Source organism: Carassius carassius, chromosome 31 (genome assembly GCF_963082965.1).
Source record: "Carassius carassius chromosome 31, fCarCar2.1, whole genome shotgun sequence".
NCBI classification, from domain to species: Eukaryota; Metazoa; Chordata; class Actinopteri; order Cypriniformes; family Cyprinidae; genus Carassius; species Carassius carassius.
The window spans coordinates 955808-977124 of record NC_081785.1 but is presented as its reverse complement, the minus strand read 5'-3'; the positions used below and the strand labels follow the sequence as shown (position 1 = coordinate 977124).

At 35.7% G+C, this 21317-nt stretch overlaps 2 protein-coding genes across 4 annotated transcripts; both read left to right on the top strand.

Annotated features, from left to right (window-relative positions):
• The first annotated feature begins 5477 nt into the window (after positions 1 to 5477).
• On the top strand, positions 5478 to 6199 carry LOC132111982 (protein DVR-1-like). Its single transcript, XM_059519582.1, has one exon. The coding sequence runs from the start codon at positions 5479 to 5481 to the stop codon at positions 5884 to 5886; it is 408 nt and encodes a 135-aa protein (XP_059375565.1). The 5' UTR covers position 5478; the 3' UTR covers positions 5887 to 6199.
• Positions 6200 to 7481: 1282 nt separating this feature from the next.
• On the top strand, positions 7482 to 9746 carry bmp2a (bone morphogenetic protein 2a). 3 transcript variants are annotated; one of them, XM_059518402.1, is made up of 3 exons: positions 7482 to 8085; positions 8613 to 8737; positions 8810 to 9746. In XM_059518402.1, exons 1-3 carry the CDS (start codon positions 7749 to 7751, stop codon positions 9446 to 9448), a joined length of 1101 nt encoding a protein of 366 aa, XP_059374385.1. In that variant the 5' UTR covers positions 7482 to 7748; the 3' UTR covers positions 9449 to 9746. The 3 variants fall into 3 exon arrangements, with proteins under 3 accessions (XP_059374385.1, XP_059374386.1, XP_059374384.1); XM_059518403.1 differs by having other exon boundaries at positions 8613 to 8734; positions 8810 to 9745; XM_059518401.1 differs by having other exon boundaries at positions 8613 to 9745.
• Positions 9747 to 21317: the final 11571 nt, after the last annotated feature.

Sequence of the window (21317 nt, the reverse complement as noted above, 5' to 3'; positions counted from 1 at the left end):
TAGTAATAGCGAGGCGCTCTGATTGTTTTTGTTGTAGAATACAATAGAGGATATATTCACACGTTATATAAACGGAAACGATGATGTATAAAATTGATTTTTTAAGTTAAAAATAGTAAATGAAAAGAATCTGGCTCTCATATGGTGCTTAGTAATAGAGATACATACTAATATGTCATTGAAAACACTGGTTTGTTCAGAATGGCATACTATAATCATATTTTGTGTGAAAAATAAATTGTAAGTTATGAGTCAAGAAAGAGATATTAAAATTGGGATATATTTCTAGTTTATTCATCAAACTGAAAAAGGAAGGATCATGCGGAGAGAAAAACAGCATACTGCTAAAATAGAGAGTGTAATTTTTACTCCGAACTGTTTAAAAAATGCAGAATAATTTGTTTGATTTGTGGTTGCGACATGGATGTAATAAAGCAATGAGTTTATTTGACAACAATAGAACATGATACATTTTCAAATCTTTATCTGTGCATATTGTGTATTGTTTAACATTTGATTTTAAGAACATACTGTATGTAACATACAATAGTATTCATTTTTAAACTTATTAACCAATATCAAGTCCACTAACTTCACCCTAACCTCTGGTCAAAAGGCCTAAAGACATTGTACATTTCGATAAAAATGTGGAAATAAAATTTGAGTATTTATTTCATTAATTATATCTTTACAGTGTGTGCTGAATGAACATGCATCATAATGTTCATGTGACAAGACTAATTAGAAATCTTTGAGTATTACAAGATATGAAATGTGTGTATAAGTACACATTGAATTATATGTATGCTATATACCAATATATAGTCTAATTTCAGGGTTATTATTGTTACAAAAAAAGTTACATGAAACAAAAGAAACCTTAACTGAATTAATAATAATAAAATATAAAAAAATATAAACCAATGTTTGATCATTTTATTAATGAAATTTATTCACATTTTATTTCAGTTATAGCATATCTCATTTTCACTTACTTTTAATTTGAAGAACTAAAATTAAAGTAATTAAAAACGTCAAAACAAACAATAAAAATAATAAAAAAAAACTACTTAAACAAAAACAAGAAATACTAATGTTAACTATAGTTAAAGTGAAAACAGGAAAATATAAAAATAGAATCTAATTCAAAATATTAATAAAAACAATTATATTTTAATGAAAATGCAGTAGATATACAGAGGAACCAGAAAAGAAAACAAAAAAAAAAACAAGAGGAGGATATTATTTACGGATATTATGAGATATTACTCCGACTTAAGCTCTAGGGAGAGGTGGGTGACAGTCAGAATTTGAAGGGGAAGGTAAACAGTGAAAGGTGAGCTTTTGGGCTTAATTTGGTCAAATTCCCCATTACACAGAATATATTTTCATATCAAGTGAAATGTGAGGTTTGAAAAACATCATCACAGTGAAGCTTACATCACTTTGAGGAATAATGGAGCACATCTTCTCAGCGTCCTGTGTGTTTGAAACTGAAGATCAGGAGGGAAACCTCAGAGCACAACGTGTGTTTGTGATGAATGACGGGGTGAACACAATGTCATGTTATTCAAACGGCCGTATTTCATATCCTGACAAGACCACACACAATATTGTGTTTCCAGTGACAATGGTCACGCTGTAACCTCACACCGCACCAGTGACTGTTTCTCAAGCATTAGCATTTTGCATGTCATGTATTTAGCATATGTGTTTTTAACAATTACATAATGTTTTGTCATTTCTTTGTAGATTTTGAGATCAAGCATTGAAAGAAGCATGCAAAGCAGCAACCTTATATTATTATTATTATTATTATTGTTGAATATATTTTATATAAATTCTAAATTTTTAAATAAATATTTATATAAATAAACTTTCAGTTTCCAACAAAAATGATAATTTCTGTATATATTTCTATATTTCTTTTGGAACACACACACACACACACACACATTTATATAATTAAGCTTATTTCTTTTTATATATTGTTTTTATTATTATTATTATGCATATTCATCATCATAATTTTTTTATTTTATATTTAATATAATTTAAATATTTTACATGATTATTATTTACCTTTTTTATATATTTTTTACATTTTTTTTTACATCATTATTATTATCATATATTAGTAGTAGTAGTAGCAGTAGTAGTATTTATAATATTTTGTAAAATATTTAATGTGTTACATAATTTATATACCGGTATTCCCAGTTTTCATTCCAATATATATTGATATAATTTATTTTATTTTACTTTATTTATTGGAAAATATGTTATTTATTTATTTATTATTACTAATAATTACCATTGTCTTGTATTTATGTAATGTATTTATTTATTTATAATAAATAATTATGTCAACTCCAAAACTTTGCTCTGCAGGGTCTGTTTACAGCTTCTAGTGTTCAATTTTCACTCAGTGGAGTTCAGCAGATGGAATGCTGCCCCAGAGTTCAGCCAGGAACCTGTTATCAGTAAGGGTCTGATGCATCAATCCATTGTGTCTCGTCAGAGTCTTTACATGACTGGAGGAATGTGTCTGATGAAGAACATGAACACTCTGATGCCGAAGAAGGATACTGAACAGACGGACAGAGAGAGTGCTATTGTCTGATGACGAGTGTGAAAATGATCATAAATCCAACATCAAAAATCCCACACCAAGGTTAATCAGAGAAGAAATTGTTTGTTTAATCATACATGAAAAGATGAATATTTTTTATATTTCTTCTAATATTTTTGTAGTGATGTGTCACATTGTGCTCAGAATAGAAACCAAGGTCAGCAATCAAAACACAAACATTTCTCATCAAATTCATTTTAAGATCATTCAAGATCAAGTCGTCACCTTTATTTATATAGCGCTTTAAACAAAAAACCATTGCGTCAAAGCAACTGAACAACATTAATTAGGATAACGCAAAATGACAGTTAAAGGCAGTTCATCATTGCATTTGGTGATTTCATCATCTCAGTTCAGTTTAAATAGTATCCGTGCAATCATTTGCAATCAAGTCAACGATATCTCTGTAGATGAAGTGACCCCAACTAAGCAAGCCAGAGGCGACAGCGTCAAGGAACCGAAACTCCATCGGTGACAGAATGGAGAAAAAAACCTTGGGAGAAACCAGGCTCAGTTGGGGGGCCAGTTCTCCTCTGACCAGACGAAAAACCAGTAGTTCAATTCCAGGCTGAGAATTAGAGAGAAACAGACTAATATTAGCGTAGATGCCATTCTTCTAATGATGTAGCAAGTACATAGGGTGTTATGTGAAGTGTTCCCGGTTCCGGTTTACCTAATTAATGCAGCCTAAAAATCCTTTAAGGGATTTGGATATTAAAAGCATATTAGTATGTTATGTGTAAGCCAGGTTAAAGAGATGGGTCTTTAATCTAGATTTAAACTGCAAGAGTGTGTCTGCCTCCCGAACAATGTTAGGTAGGTTATTCCAGAGTTTAGGCGCCAAATAGGAAAAGGATCTGCCGCCTGCAGTTGATTTTGATATTCTAGGTATTATCAAATTGCCTGAGTTTTGAGAACGTAGTGGACGTAGAGGATTATAATGTAAAAGGAGCTCATTCAAATACTGAGGTGCTAAACCATTCAGGGCTTTATAAGTAATAAGCAATATTTTAAAATCTATGCGATGCTTGATAGGGAGCCAGTGCAGTGTTGACAGGACCGGGCTAATATGGTCATACTTCCTGGTTCTAGTAAGAACTCTTGCTGCTGCATTTTGGACTAGCTGTAGTTTGTTTACTAAGCGTGCAGAACAACCACCCAATAAAGCATTACAATAATCTAACCTTGAGGTCATAAATGCATGGATTAACATTTCAGCATTTGACATTGAGAGCATAGGCCGTAATTTAGATCTATTTTTGAGATGGAAAAATGCAGTTTTACAAATGCTAGAAATGTGGCTTTCTAAGGAAAGATTGCGATCAAATAGCACACCTAGGTATATAGGTATATATATATATATATATATATATATATAAACATGGTACTTTTTAAGTTCTTTATGTTTAAGGCATTACACTGAACACTTTTTTTAAAAAAAAAATAAAGATTATAGGAGTCAATTTTACAAGAAAGTACTAGTTTTTTTTTATTTTTATTGTAGCACTGTATCAGAATGTCAGTGTACACAAATGATTTACAGCACAATCTGATCACCCCAAAAATATCTATGCAATATGTTTTGGCCATTTTTATGCTTTATCCTTGTTTAGAATTAAAATATTTTTATACAAAAACATTCAAATCATTTAGAATTGAATACATCTATGGAAAAATGTAGCATTTTGAGATGTCAATCTGTTCCCCTATAAACATTAAGACAAGCTGGCATTAATTAGCATAACCATTTGATCCCCACAGTCCCTCATCCTTTATCTCCACCAATCACCTCACAGGTGTCAATCTTCACTTGTGTGGCTGCTCATCTGAAGCTGAAAGCTCCGTCTTTCTGTTTTTACTGTGCTGCTCACATTTATGATGGTCTGTGTGATTCTCAAGCTCTTATTTTTAATGTTAAGTCTCTCTTATCTTACTTTTATGAACACAGAAAATGTTAATATGCAAAAAAAGCTGTTTTTTAGTTCGATGGGTCTCTCGAGTCGACCGAAATCGTCCCATCAGGCTCTGGTGCTGTCTCTGCTGTGGAAAATGTTCAAGTCTCTTATGCCCAATTTAGAAATAACTAGGCACTACATGCAAAATATTGTATGCATTGGTCAGTTTTGAGATTTTCATCTTCATAAAACATCCAAAATACATATTTAAGTGTTTATTCTATTGAAGTATATCTATTCCTGTCTGTAGATTTGAATTACAACTCTTCTTTAAAGGCTGTTTTATTTCCTTCTATATTCTGAATGTTGTTGAGGGGTTTGTTCAAATATTGTTCACCTGTTATTTTCATTTTCACTTTGTCTTTTGATTTCATTATGTATTTTTAAATGCCATTTTCTCAAAATGAGTATCTTCATCTCAGCAACACTTACATACAGCAAAATGTACAGTTTTTTTCCTATCCATAATCTAAAGGTTGTGTTTGTTCATATCAGAAGCTCTTTTTTTTCTTCCCGAGTGTTGACAAGAGTTTTCTGATTTATGCAGTGATTTTAAAAGACATTGGAGAAGTCCCAAATCCCCTCTGTAAAAACATTTATGTCAGCAAAATGAAAATTCATTCAATGCGCCGATTTCCATTCTGGAATGTTATCCAAATTAGCAAATGTTTAATTAGATACATATCCCAATGAGGAATTAAACTGAACATTTCAGGAAGCTTGTTATACAATTTATACCACATTTTTACGTTAAATTCAAAAGGTTATGTGGAACAGGAACGACCCACTTGCAGCATAACACAAAGCTTGTTTTTTTCCCAAACAGGTAGTCTGATATCTGCTCCAGCCGTCCACTGCTTTAATTGTGTGAGAAAGCATCTGTTTTTCAACATGTTGGTGCTGGAGGATGTTGAGCAACTCTCCTTTGCCCAGCTGGAAATGAAGCTTAAACAGGATCTGGCTCACCTGGGACCGCATGTTTTCAGCGTGGACCTGTGCAGGGTTTTAAGGACCACGCTGAAGGGAGTGACTCAGGAGTCCAGCCGTAATTTACTCCTGTCTCAGTGGCTCGGGCCTGGTGCACATGCTTCTGTGCATGTCAATCTGACCGATCTGGCTGAAACCTGGAAAAAGCCAGGCAAGAACTACGGGATGCATGTTGAGTTGCAGCACACATGCTTGAGCACCATGATTCAAGAGCATGCATATGAGGAAAGCACACATTCACATCTCCAAATTGCTCGGATGCCAGAGTTGTGCACATCTCTGGTGGTGGTGTCATTGAATCCGTTTCAATGAAGGTCCAGAAGAAAGTGAAGCGCGATGTATTACTTGCCTGTGACGCCCAGTAACGTGTGCAAACCCAGAAGGCTCTACATTGACTTCAAAGACGTGGGCTGGCAGGACTGCATCATTACACCTCAGGGATATTACTGCCACAGAGAGTGTACTTTCCCTCTGAGTGAAAGTTTGAATGGGACAAACTACGCCATCATGCAGACACTGGTCCATTCGTTTGATCCTAAAGGGACGTCTCAGCCCTGCTGCGTTCCCATTAAACCGTCCCCCATCTCCATGCTGTATTATGACAATAATGATAATGTGGTTCTGAGACATTATTAAGACATGGTGGTGGATGAGTGTGGAAATGAATTTTAAATGCAAAAATGTTACTCAAAGATTAAAATGGTTAAAGGTGCTTCATACTACTTTAACAATATTGTGATTCTTTTGAGAAATTGAGGACATGGTGGTAGAATGTGGATGCATAAGACTGACCTGTTATGCAAATATGTTAAAAATAAATTATAGTTTTGAGTGCTTTGAGTGCTTAGAGCACTACATGTAAGGAATTATTTTAATAATTTTTTTTTCTAACATGGGCTTAAATGTTTTTTAATATTTTAGATCTGTGAAATGTTAACTTTTTGATGCATTGGACCTGGATCACAACCTGTATACATTTCATATCATGAGGACAAATAAAATTCCTAGTCTTAAGTTATTAGTCTCCTACTTCACATTATCTGTTGTTGCCACAAGTTGGCGCACTGACTCCGAATATGATCGCTATGAGCGTCCTTTTTATATTTAAAGTTACTTATTAATGTCTGGGATCTAAATGTAGCTATTCTAAATCATAGATCAATGATTAATTGAATTATAAGACAAAAGTAATGAAAATCCACAAGTATGTTTAATTAAATGTAATAAACCTTAATGGAATCGAATAAAGCAGAAACTTCCCATTTTTCCCCACGGTCGATCTCTGAGCTCTCCAAAAGCGCATCTGTCCACACGAAGCCCTTCATGTCCAGAGCTGATGAATTCTGTCATGACATGAGAGGGTTAAAGACACGAGGAAAGAGAGAGAGAGAGACGCTTTTGCACACTTGCGCGCTGCGCGTAAAGGACACACACATACCCAAACCCTCGTCGCGACTTGTTTCACTCCTCGCCAAGGAAGAAACTTTTATTTGTGAGTGAAGTGGACTTTTATACGCGTACATCCCTTCGTTTCAACACCTACGGCTCGTCTTTGTAAAGCGGTGACGGTTGAATGTGTGTAAGAAGAGGCGGGCGTTCCTGTGGAAGTCTCCCACTGTTTTCTTCAGATAAACAGCTTTCTTTGTTGATCTCTAAGATGGAGCTGAGTGAAACGGGGATTTATAAAAGAGGAGCAGCTTTATGTGAAGACCCCACCAGACTGCGTTGAGCATCTCATGTGCCATGAACAGAAGATCAGCTGCGCTTTTGGAGTTTAAACTGAACTTCATCTGAAGGTCCTGCACTTGTACACCCACGGAGAATGTCGCGAATGCACTCGATCTAATCAGTTTTGTCATTCTCATTTAAGAGATTTTAGTTTTAAGGTCGAGAGTCCGAGAGTTTTTACGTTTATTAGTACGACTTTCACGCTTTGTGTTATTTTAAGAGCGCAAATCTATTATTATGAGAGGCTTTGGCTCATGGAGCTTCTCCTATCCAGATGGATCTAGCGCAGGTCTGCGTTCCTCCGTAAAGCGGCTCTTGAGGTGGCTTTGATGCATGAAGGATCCTCTAAACGCTCACAATGGCTCGATCAAACTCGGAATATGGTCTCATCTCCTGGCCTGAGCCCATCTGATCCCGTTCGTCTCTGATCTGACAGGTTTAGCGCGATGATCATGGTCTCCTCCGGCTGCGCTCTGATGGTTCTGATGGTCACTCAGGTGTTCTTTGGAGGCTCTAGTGGACTCGTACCCCAGACCGACCGCTCTTCTCTGTCTCAGGACGTCCTGCACGCGTTTGAACTTCGACTTCTGAGCATGTTTGGACTCAAACACAGACCGAGGCCCAGCAGGTCTGCGGTGGTTCCGCAATACATGATGGACTTGTTCTCGATGCACTCGGTGAACGCGGAGCAGAACAACAGCAACAGACCCAAGGGATCTTTAGGAAAAGGCTCGGAAAGATCTGCCAGCCGCGCGAATACGGTCAGGAGCTTCCACCATGATGGTAAGCAAGTGTTTACTTCACGAACTCTCCCTCTCCACCTTTTCGAAATTCGAAAAATGCTTTTTTTTCTTTTTCTTCTTTTTCTTATCGGCTTTATCCTTCATGCCTGACAGGACTGTTTGATGAGGATATATATATAGTGGGGTTACAAGTGCATTTTTTTCTCTCATGATTAAATACATTTTTACTATTTGTAATGTATATTGAATTTTTTTATACTAATATTACTAATAATAGTGTTTTAATATCATTAAAGAGAAATTGAATTGCAAGTGATTTTTTTTAAGTTTTACATAAATGTTAAATGGATGGCATGCAACATGTACTAGAATTGCCCTTTTGTGTTAAGTTTACTACCTTTTAAATAATCATGTTGTGTTAACCGTGATAAGCTAAACAACAATCAAGCATTTTAACCAGTGTGTCCAGTAAGAGGTCAGTAAAAGCCTGTCAATGAGTGTAAACAAGAAGTTTGACAGAGTACAAGCCAAAGCTTCACATAAACGTTACGACTGGTTTTCTTCCAGAATCCATGGAGGACCTGTCCAGTTCGAGCGGAAAGACGACTCAGCGTTTCCTCTTCAACCTGACCTCTATCCCAGGCGAGGAGTTTGTGACGTCAGCGGAGCTGCGGATTTTCCGAGAGCAGGTCGTGAGCAACGGCAGCGATGGATTTCACCGCATTAACATTCACGAGATCATCAAACCATCCGGTTCCTTTCAGGAACCGATCACGAGACTCCTGGACACCAGGCTGGTTCAGCACAGCTTGAGCAAGTGGGAGAGTTTCGATGTGAGTCCCGCAGTCACGAGGTGGACTGCGGATGGGCATCCCAACCACGGCTTCATGGTGGAAATAGTTCACCCGGACCACACGGAAGAGGACTCCAAAAGACACGTCCGCGTCAGCAGGTCCCTGCATGACAGAGAGGACACGTGGCCCCAAATGAGGCCCCTGTTGGTGACTTATAGCCACGACGGGAAGGGAAATGTGCTGCACTCTCGCGAGAAGAGGCAAGTGCGGACAAACAAACAGCGGAAGAAGCACAAAGCCAACTGCAGGAGACATTCCCTCTATGTGGACTTCAGCGACGTGGGGTGGAACGACTGGATAGTCGCCCCGCCAGGCTACCATGCCTTTTACTGCCAGGGCGAGTGTCCGTTTCCACTGGCAGACCACCTGAACTCCACCAACCATGCTATTGTACAGACACTGGTGAACTCGGTGAACAGCAACATTCCCCGGGCCTGCTGCGTTCCCACGGACTTGAGCCCGGTTTCGCTGCTCTATCTGGACGAATACGAGCGAGTGATCTTAAAAAACTACCAGGACATGGTCGTAGAGGGCTGCGGATGCCGCTGACGCCTGGACGTCTACAGACACTTTATTTTTCCCAATACTAAACTTTATTTATAATAAAGTAAAACACATATTTTGGAAAAGTATATAAAGATATATTTATGTTCACTATTGGGAAAATAAATATTTTAATCAGAGCTAAACGAACAATTTCTGATGTACGTTTCGATCTGCACATGAAGTATTCATATTTTATATTTATTTCTACTGCAATATTTTTTATTGAATAGTTGGAGACACTTTACAATCCCATTTGCTAACATTACTTAATGCATTAACTAACAATGCAAATCAATACATTCAAACACCATATATATATATATATATATATATATATATATATATATATATATATATATATATATATATATATAGTTAGTTAGTTCATCTAGTCCATTTAAAAAGTAGTAAAAAAAAATGTTTTAGTACATATTGAAATTTACATTGATTAATAAATGATTTAAAAAATTAATTTAGTAATTAGTTATTGTTAGTAACTAATGTATTGTTCTTAACAAATGGAACCTTGTTGTAAAGTGTTGCCATATTTTTAATTCATAATCAAAGAAAATAGCTTTGTCGTACAAAAAAAGTTTCTTCATGCAATGCAGAATGCAAGAGCTACTGGCTTTGGTGGAAATGCATTAAATGCATTAAAATATATTTCAAAGCACTTACCATTATAATTGCATTGGCCAAATCTGACTGAATTCCCTCAAACAAAAAAGCATGCAGTGCCAGAGTTCTCAGTCCAGTTGGAGCCAGTGTTTAAGAGATGCAGTAGTAAATGTGAATGCACTTATTTCAAACCAATGTAACAGGTAGTTGACACTGAATGCTCAGGAAATTAGCTGGTGAGAGTTTATTCCCACAGTATGAGCTCTTGAAATCAACCTATTGCCTGGAGACAATGACTATTGTGTTTCTTCCCACAGGTCCTTATGTGCTGGTTGCGTAAATGTGGCTTCCTCCAGCTTTATATTGAAGCCTCGCTAATTAAGAGCCATTCACTACATGGTGCTCTAATGTCAAGAGCTAGGAAGTGTTTAATTGGAGGGTTTGGAGGATTGCCATGTAATTAAGTTATGTAATTAAAGAGTGCAGAATGCAAAATGTATACGCTAACAGAAACAAATATAGCATGACGTTCTTTTAAAACTTAAAAAGTCAAAGTTCTATGAAAAAAAAAAAAAAAAAAAAATATATATATATATATATATATATATATATATATATATATATATATATATATATATATATATAATTTAACCATTGACATGATTTTATTTGTTAGTACAGCGGCACGCTTTAGGCTCCATATGTAGTTTCTGTTTTAGAACCAAAATCACACATTTCTGAAAATATATGACTAGCCTCATATAGATTTTATGTGCAATTTTTAAATTGAAGGATATTCAGAGTACGTGCCCTTTAGCAAGATCTACTTATCCTGTGTGAATAATTCTCCAATTTGGCCCTAAAAAATATAGTCTGTGAAGAAACAGAGCGTTTATTGGCTTGTCCTGAGGTTAAACATGCGTCAAAGGAATCACAACTTGACTTTCTTATGGATCATAAAGCAAGACTGTGAGAAGTATGGCTTTCCTCTCGCAGGCAGGTTTCTCTGAAATACAACGTGTTACGCACCGCTGGTAGAAATGCCTTGATGTTGAAACTATTTGAAAATGAACAGTTTGAGTTTATTAAGGGGTCGGTAACAGTATGGTGCTTGGCTATGGGGCATATGGACGCTTCAAATGAACATGTATGGCTTACAGATTTTGGGAAGGCACACCCAATCAAGATGGTTACTGAGAGCAATACGTGCATGCAGTGCTTCAGCTGTGCAGATAAAACAATCGAAACGTGCTCACGGAGAGTTTGATTTTCATGACAACGCGCAGATGTTACGATGCCCTGGATTCCTTTGACATTCCTTAGATAAGGTGGCCAACACAATCATTTTTATGATTCATAATTAGTGCGGAGATTGCTTTAATGACCGAGATAAGAGCAAAGAATGCAGAGAACCGTCATCTGTGATGGCAGGAACGATAATCACCTGCTTCACATGGGATTCACAGCCAAGTGCCATGACACAATTTGACCTCGTTCTGATTGGAAAATTATAATAGTTTTTAAAGAAGCTTACATAAACAGAGATTGACTTGTGGATAATAATCCTATCTGGCTTACTACTTGTCATCAAAGTTTTCGGTAACACTTTATATATAATGCATTATAAAATTTATTTTTAATGCATTAATTATGCAGCTTATAATGCATTGTATAAATAATTGTAACCACAGTTATAATACTTACCCATACATTGTTACACCGTTAGAAAGTTAAATGCATTAAAACACATGACGAACAACTAAATATTATTATGCATTTTAAATGTGATTACAATTATTTATGAAAATTACAATGTACATTAATATGAATACTTTTATAATGTATTATACATAAAGGCTTCAAGTAAAGAGTTATCGATTTTTTTCTGTCAAATAATTGTTTCTGGCTTTCAAAAAAATGCTCCTAATGCTTGTCATCAAAGTTTTTTCAGGAACATTTGAAGCTTTTATATATAATGCTTTATGAAAGTTTTTTTTATGCATGTGCATTGCAGTGCAACTTATAATGAACTGTATGATCTTATGAATAATTGTAACTATAGTTATACGAGAAAATACTATAGAAAAACGCATAACGAACAAGCATATTCAGATGTATCAAGAAATCTGCAAATATATGGTTACAATTAATAATGAAAAATATATAATTCAGTATAACATACATCATATAATGAATTAACCATAAAGGCTTAAAATTCCACATTTTCTACAGTTTAATTTATCTGTATGTATTTTGCAAATGGTTTGTTGCAGTGGTTCTTATCTGGTTTTGCTTGATGATACAGATTATTACTTTAAATTGTGTTTTAATGTCTTTTGGTGGTTTCATGCTTCCAGCAGCCGAATATTAATCTCATAAAATGCATTGTGTTCAGTACAAACCTTGTTTATCCTAATATTTAATGTCACCTGCATTTTATTTATTTATTTTTTGTTCATGCATTTTAATATAATTTGCATAATAATAGCAACTGATGGATTTGTGCTGAAATACTCTTTGAATGGTCACACGACCTTTGAGATTAACCCATAAAGATATGGGAAGTGTTTCTCTCATTCAAAAGCTGATAAGCCTGTTTATATTGCTAGTTATACTATGCATGTCAGTCCAGTTAAGAACCACTGATGCAATATGAAGTTCACCATGTATTGTGTCACGTGACCTGTGGCTGCACATGTGCACATGTGACTGGCTTGGCTGGAACACCAGCAGGCCTTGATTTCAGGCAAGTTTGATGGAGGGAATTTGTCCTGCAGCCTTTCATTTAGCTCATAACCGTGAACCAGGAACTCATCTGGACTGCATTTGCACCATAGGGGCCTGACCACAGTGCAAGAAAATCATAGGCCCAGAATTGCCGTGCTGCAGAGGCAGTGGCCGATTGCTGGTATTTTTATTTACTTCAGGAGGCAACGCGTAAATTTATATGCGTGCAAACGTTAAACTTTGAATAATCCTCGCAAAGCCAGCACAGGCAGAAAATAGGTTCATGCCTGTGAGGGTATTAGACTCTTGCTAGTTTAATTGTTTGTTTTCATTGCCCAAGTGTATAAACTTTGCATGAGCCAGCGAGTTTGGAAACTCCTCTCTCATGATGCATTACGGCGCAACAAGAAGTTTGACAGAGTACAACCTGTACCGCTTGAACATAATGCATAGACTCATGCACAGCTGTCCCGTCTAGCAATGGCATAATTTCTGGACATGCAGACTACAGAATGATTCTGTCTGTACTGTATATTTACACAATAGCAGGCCATATGGCTTCATAATGAGCTTGAAAGGTTGTACTGCAGCCATGGCAGCAGAATAAATGCAGTTTGACCAAAAAGTGAAAGTGCTGTCATTTTTATACTCGGCCTGTTTGCGTAGTCCTAAACTGGGAGAACAGCATTTGACTAGAAACGTTTTCGCTCTTAATGTGCCATGGGGGAGGTTTGTGCTGGTTTCTTTCTTGTGGTCTTGGAAAGGAACAATAAGGGATTAGTTTACCCAGAAATCTTTACTCACCCTCATACGGTTCCAAACCCGTGTGACTTACTTTCAACTGGGAACAACAGAAGAAATTTGTAAGGAAATGTTAAAAAAAGCACCATTTTATCTAGTTCATACTAAACTTGGCATTGTGTTTTATGAATACTGTTGCTTGTGATGTTCCTCATTTGTAAGTCACTTTGGATAAAAGCATCTGCAAAATGAATACATGTAAATACTATGCTTAGAATCAGAATCAGAATCAGAATCAGAATGAGCTTTATTGCCAGGTATGTTCACACATACGAGGAATTTGTTTTCGTGACAGAGCTCCGCAGTGCAACATAACAGCGACAGAACAAAAAACACAATAAGGAATAAAAAATACAAAAAAATACAAATAGGTCTGTTTCTTAGAGTGAGAAACAGACCCAAATTTAACCCTTGTTTAGATTTCCCAATTAAAAATGGCCCGCCTTTAAAAATAGCTTGTAAATCTCTTATTATGCTGTATTTTATCAAAATCTTTTAGTCAGTTTGTATTCTTTCATTTAGTACAGGCTTTGTACTCAGTTTTGGAACTTATTGATGGTGGTCCTTATTTATCTAAACTTGTAATAACGAGCAATTTATAAGCAACTTTTTGTTTTCAGTTTCAATGCGATTAACTTTAACTACTGTAGCATTTTGGGGGAAAAGAAAATAATGTGCATCTCATAAACCAGACATGGCACGCCAAGTTTGAATGCATGCACAAATGAGATACGAGAGCAAAAAATTCAGCATATTCAAATGGAGCTAGTGCCATAAGCGTGTTTCAAAATGTTGTTTAATAGCTCATATGGGTTAGGAATGATGTGAGGGTGAGTAAATAATGACTCAATTTGTATGTGTCCTTGATGAAGACCACAAATTTATTTAGCAATTATTGACACCATGTGGTTTGTATTGATTTCTCTGAGCGTGAACTGATATGTTTGGTCCTTTGGACTTGTAGGAAGCGTGTTTACATTCCCGCGGTCACAGTAAAGCCATGGGTTTGTTCAGCGTCGTCTCCAGGTGCAGAGGGATCGCTCAGGTAATTACAGAGGAAATTCCCTAACCACAGTGACACAGCGGGTGATGAGCTCTTACTGTGTCATTTGACTATTCTTACGCATAAATCTTCAAATACCACCCTGTGCATGAGTCAAAAATGCCTGTTTGCTCACTGAACACACCCTTCAGCTGAAGTTACTCAAAGTTACTTCTCTTTGATGTGCCAAGATCTCGTCGTGTCTGTGTGCCGAGTTTGCTTCAAAACATCTGCATCGCTGCATTCTGTGTGCAACAGGATCTCATTTGATATCTTCTGTGAACTGACCACTAGTGAAAATGTGGAAAGGTTTAATTTTTCTAAAGGAACCATTTTAAATAACTACCCTATTAAATCATTTAAATAATTTAACAAAAATGTATTTAATTATAATATATAGTCCCCATCATGGTCAATGACACGATTTTGTTAACTGTATTACTGACCTAGAAATGTGAAATATTTATTATTATTTTTATGCCATAACATTTTTTAGTATTATTATTATTATTATTATTATTATTAAAATGCTAAAGTTTCCTAGTTTTAATTAAATTTTGAATTCCACATTCCAAAAGTGTAAATCCATGTATTTTACGTTTTTTTTAAATAATCATTTACAATTATTATCCTGTTAAATTTCCAAATAATTTCTAATATTTTATCTTTTTTTCCATTATAAATAACATTGTCACACACAAATTAATTCATATGGTCAATATCACAAATGTATTCATTGTATCAGTAACCTAGAAATCTTCATTATGTATTATTCATTTTATGCCATAATATTACATTAAAATGTTAAAAATGCTCAGGTTTTAATTAAAAAAAAAAATTTAATTGTAAATTAATCATTTTAAATGATTATCCTACAAAATTAATTGAATAATCAAAAATATTTGTATTTTTCTATTTATTTATTTTTGTTATAAATAAATGTTTGAGTAAAAAATGTCATATGGTCAGTGTCACCAATGTATTTATTCTATTAGTGACCGAGAAATCTTAATTATATGCATAATATTTATATTTTGGAAGTTTGATCATGGCAAAACGTCCAGGTTTTAATTCACTGTGGCCTCATACTTTTAATCTAAATCTGGTGCATGCATCATACAATGAACAGTTTCCTTTTCATTTTTAAAACATGTGCAGTATTATTATGCTAAAAGCTTGATTGTAGCCTGCCATGTCAAGTTTAGCACCTTCAAATACGGTCATTTAGTGCAGATGTTCCATAGCAAAGATAATAGTGCACAACAGAGTACGTGATTCATGGGTCAGATTTCACGTGAAGACATTTATGACACGTCAGCACGCATCACAGCACATACTTGAAGCCTGCAATGCCTCGTGCACTTTCCGACAAGTGCCTTCCTGTAATGCTGTCAAATTCCATTTCCGACATAAACATCTGATGTCACAGAGCAACCATGGGAACATAAACAAATGATATGCTAGGCTTTTTTTGTCACTGTCACATTCTGGACACGCTCACTCTCCGGAAATCGCACAGAAAGCATAACGTTATTGAGTTCAAACCTCGCTTTTATAAGGCCGCCACTTGCCAAGGCCCCAAAGACCGTTCCAGAAGTACTGGCCTCCCGATCGGATAGCAACAGGAACCCTCCACCATAACAAACACACCCAGGTTCCCTCCAGCTCCGACAGTCAGCTGTAGATACAGCAGACCTTTAATTTCATTTTGGCTGTCTTTGTGAAGATTTATTTTGTGTAAATACATGCTTTACTTCCACTGGGTCTCACCAGCAGATGGCAACCATTAGTCCATCTGACTTTAAACAAAACACAGGCCGATATAAATACTTCTGTGCCGACCACTTCGACGTGTGTGATCAGGTTTTCAAACCACATTGAATACGAGAGCTGAATTTAGCTCCTAGGTTTTATTGAGTCATGCTTTCGCATTTTGCACATGCCAAACTTTTCCAGAATGCATGCAGCACCTGTCATTTCTTTAGCCAGTGCCTTCAAATTATAAGATTTAGGGTCAGCATGACACCAAAATTGGCTTTTTGTGTGTGTGTGTGTGTGTGTGCATGCACGGTCCTGTGAATGATTCATTAGTGCACGTTATTCCGAATAAAAAACCTGATTGTGATCTTTCATCAACTTTCTTTTCAGCTGACATCATCCCTCTTAGCCCTCCAATCAATCCCCACTGAATAAAATCAATCCCCGCCTCACATTTTTTCTAATGTCTCTCGCAAATATGTCAAATTACAAGAAATGGGCTGCGACTTGTGTTGACTTTGGTAGATTTGGAAATCATATCAATGCACATTTTCTCTCTCAGAGGCTGAAAGGTGCAGTTAGAGTTGCATTTTTTCATTTTTTGCCATGCAAATCTCAGTTATTATTGACTTGATAAAATCTCCAGTGAAGGGTCACAAACTATCCATGCATTTGCATCCATGCATAAGGCATTTCTACTGTAATTGTGCAGTTATGGTCATATGACATATGAACTATTGCGCGATGACATCAACCACGAAAATATTGAGCGTCTGATTTAACCTTAAACTACTATCATGCGCTCAAAAACGATGATGCATTAAAGCTTATTAAAGTGCTATCAAAAGCAGTTTTGGCTGTGACTAATGTTTAATTATCTCCTCCGCTCGTCCAGGTATAAAGCCTTTCGCGGCCACTCCCCTGTCGTCCAGCCCATTAAAACAGGGCCTGGTTTCAAAGGGCTTTAATATTAGCCATAGTTGGCGGAGATGTCAGTCTCTCGGCTGTGGGTTTTGCTTTAGTGTCAAGCTCGCAGCTGGAGTTGCCCCTGGGAAGAATTCAAGTATCTTACACCCTGTCTTTGTGCCTCATGCAGCTGGGAGGGGCGGGATCGGTTTCCTTGGGTGGTGGTGGGGCAGATTTTCCAAAAGCCTCCCTATTCTACGAGCTACATAAGTGTTAAAAGACAAATCAGTGCTGTTATTTGCATAAGGAATGACTATGTTGTTTTTGTGCCATTAATCATCGCAGATTGAGTGATCTTATTCCCTTTTAACTTCCACAAGATTAGCCTGCGCATGTAAATGACCTGTCCAATAATGGAGCATTAATGTAATGCCTATACACTCTTTATTTGAAATTATTGTTTTGTTTTGTTATTCACTTGAGAAGCAAAATGTCTTGTTTTCTGAAAAATGTGTCAAACGGGATTTTGAGATGAAAAAAATAAATAAATAAAACAAATAATAATCTGCCAATGGGGTCAGAAAAATAAAGTTTTTTTTTCTTCTGAAAACTAGACTTTCTCTCTTGTGTAATTTTGCTTGTATCTTGGTTTAAGAATGTTTAGATATTTACTGAAAATAAAAATCATTTTTGCAATGTATGTCTGTTAGATGTTTACACGTATTTGTTAGTTGCCAACAAAATAGTCAGAAATCACTGACATTTGCTTGGCGTAAATGTTATGAAGGAGTTGAATTTTGAATTTGTTTTAGCATTTGGCTGCACTGATAAAAAAAAGTATGTTTCTAAGACCAGAAACATACTTTATATAGAGAGTTACCTTCAAATATTGTAAATCATAAGGTGACCTTTTTACATTCTTTTTTTCCTGGGCTAGGATTGGTCGATTATGTAAAATGCCAGTACACTATAAACTACCTTTCAGTCATTACCTTCAGAAAAGTAGGAAAACAATATAAAAACAATGCCAAAACGTGGGCATTTCAGGCGATTTAGTGCACATATCCAGGAAAAAGACATCATGTGGTCACTCTACTTATTCATAACTCAGCGAAATTCTCTTCAAGATGTTATTCCGTCATGACAGAAGTTGTGCTGAGGAGTTTTTCTGGTAGCCATTAAAATGAATATGTAAATAAATAAATAAAATGGTGATGATGTGTTGTTTCATCATCATAATCAACATAATAGCTACCTATATGATACTGTGTTCCTACCTGACTTAAGCTTGTTTCACAATAAATGTGAACACTACTTTTAAAATAATATCCAGTTTTAATATGCCATTTTTAAAGCAATGTATGTTACTATATTTTAGTGGTGTGCCGTGGGATTATTTTTTGTTTTTATTTATTAAAACTGTTCTGTGAAAAAAGAAAAAAACAAGGTTGGGAAAAACTGTGATATAGTCTGAGTTCGCGCACTGGGGTTAATCATTTCTTTATTCAGTCTTGACTTGACTTTGCAATTAAATCATCATTCAGGTGTGTAAACTCACATGCATCCTGTGTCAGAATGCATATTAGATTTCACAAGCTGTCTTACGTTACTGTATTTACCCGATGTCAGGGTGGTGTTGTTTAAGCTCTGACTCAAGCTCTTCATGAGTCTGTTAATCGTCATTTCCTTTCCTAAGGAAGTCGTAATAATTCGAAATGCTTTAAGTTTCTTGTTTCTGCGACGTTTTAATGGCGCACTTGAGTGAGTTATGGAGCTTCCATCTGGGCCTACTGTTTTACTAGCTCTAACTTGGCTCACTTAATTACATCTGCCCCAAGAGGCAGCGCACAGCACAATTAGAGCGGCCTGTTTAAGTATTTAGTGTTTCTTACAGACACTACGGTATTGGATAATGGATGACAGGCTTGAATACTGAGCTTGTCCCTGATACTGTCACTTCTGATGGCAAATTTAAGGGGCAGAAACAGAGGAACAAACTTTTGGCTGCTCTGTGAAATGAATGATTATGCATTTAATGCGACATCGGGAACTTTGAGGGCGAGGTCTCAGCACAGTCGGACACCCTGCAGACACAGCTGGAGATCATTGTCATATCCTCTCCATGAAATTGATTAGCTGTGTTTACAAATGTTTACCTCAAGCCTGAGCATGAAGACAAGGACAGGCAGAAACTCAGAAACAGATCTGTGTGCTTGCGGCGGGCAAAAAAAAAAGAGACAGTTAATCCTGTTATTTTTAATTTGCTTTGCTTGCACGAAAATGCATCTGAAAGAAAAGAAATGCGTGCTGCTCTGTTCGTGCAATATTCTGTTTTTCGGTCCACTAATTTTCCTTGCTGCAAAGCAAAACAGTATTTCATCATTCTTACAAAGCAGTGGTAAAAGTGAACTATTGTTATGGTCGTTTTTCAGAAGAGGCCTGAAAGGAAGTGAATGGTTTAGGGGTTTTAAAATAAGCAGATTTATTCAACTGAAAGGATTTCTATCACAGCTGAACAAATCCAATCAACAGGCATGAGGGTCATTTCATTCCAGACGCGGAGAACGTTGTGCTGGATTGAGAAGTGTTTCTTTAAACACACACAATGGATTTATTCTGCTTGTCCAAATGTCTAAACTGATTGTGCGGAGCGGCTGGTCATTGGTGTAGATCTACATTAGCTCTAAGGTCTTGGGCGAACAGAAAAGTCATTGATCTCACTAAAGAATTGGAAGCGTATGGCCATACAGACCAGACCATTCACAGGTTGACGGCTAATATTTCATTATACAGTGGCCTCAAGCATTTGGAGAGTTAATGGACAGTTTGCCAAAATATGTATATTGTTTCATCCTTTACTCACACTCATTGAGTTACAAACCTATTGAGCTACTTTGAAAGTTGGACACCATTGAGTTTTATTGTATGGAAATGTCTGAATGTCACTGCATTAGATGACAATCAGGGTTATATAGTAACTAAACTAAAAACACACAAAAACTCATTTTGCTAAAGTAACTAAAACCAAATCTGAAATAAAAAAAATAAGATATATTTATAAAAAAACTAAATAAAAAAAATTAAAATGGAATATATGAAAATAAAAAACAATTCAAAATATTTATAAATAATACGTATTGGATTTTTTATTGTTGTTGTTGTTTTTGTTGTTTTTTAATTTTCAATACTATTTATTGAGTATCTTTGTTTTACTTTGCTGTTTGCACAATTAATTTGAGTGGCATTTCATAAACTGACAGCAGTATGTTAACTTTGAATTTAGTTGCACGAAAATACACAGCTGTTATTTTAGTATTTTTTTTAAATAAACAATTATAGTATTTATAAATACTGAACTATTTCGGTATATTTTGAATTTATTTTATTTTATTTTATTTTATTTTATTTTATTTTATTTTATTTTATTTTATTTTATTTTATTTTATTTTATTTTATTTTATTTTATTTTATTTTACCAAAAACGATTTTAAATAGATTTAGATAAAAATACCAACACTGAGAGTGAGGACTGTAGTGTATGTGTATATTTATCTTTGATTTTAGGCATTTGTTGTCCTTTTGCGACTAAAGTCTGGCCAGTTACTACCATGTAAACAACATCTGGATGACTCTTGTGAATAGTATTTTCCTATATATTTTATGTTTTACCTTGATTACTATTTGCACAGCTAAAAGTCAGATCACATTGAATTTGGTCACACTGGGCAATTTTTCCACTGATTTTGAATTGACAGCTTCACTTACACCAACATTAATAATATGAAAACTATGATTAAGCATTGACTATCCAGAAAAACACTTGCATTGTGATCAAGAGTTTTGGACAGAAATGCAAAAAGTCTAGTTGCTAGACTTTTTTTCTAGACTAGTTGCTAGGGCAATTAAAAAAAAAGAAAGAAACAATATCTGCCACGGAGTACTTTTGAACAGGCTTTTAAATCGATTGTTTCATTGAAGTCCATGCCCAACAGCATTTACTACTGTTACAACTACTACTAA

Coding starts and splice junctions, on each gene's coding strand:
- LOC132111982 (XM_059519582.1), top strand. CDS start 5,479: ATGTTGGTGCTGGAGGATGTTGAGCAACTCTCCTTTGCCCAGCTGGAA.
- bmp2a (XM_059518401.1), top strand. CDS start 7,749: ATGATCATGGTCTCCTCCGGCTGCGCTCTGATGGTTCTGATGGTCACT. Junction 8,086..8,612: donor CAGGAGCTTCCACCATGATG/GTAAGCAAGTGT, acceptor GTTTTCTTCCAG/AATCCATGGAGGACCTGTCC.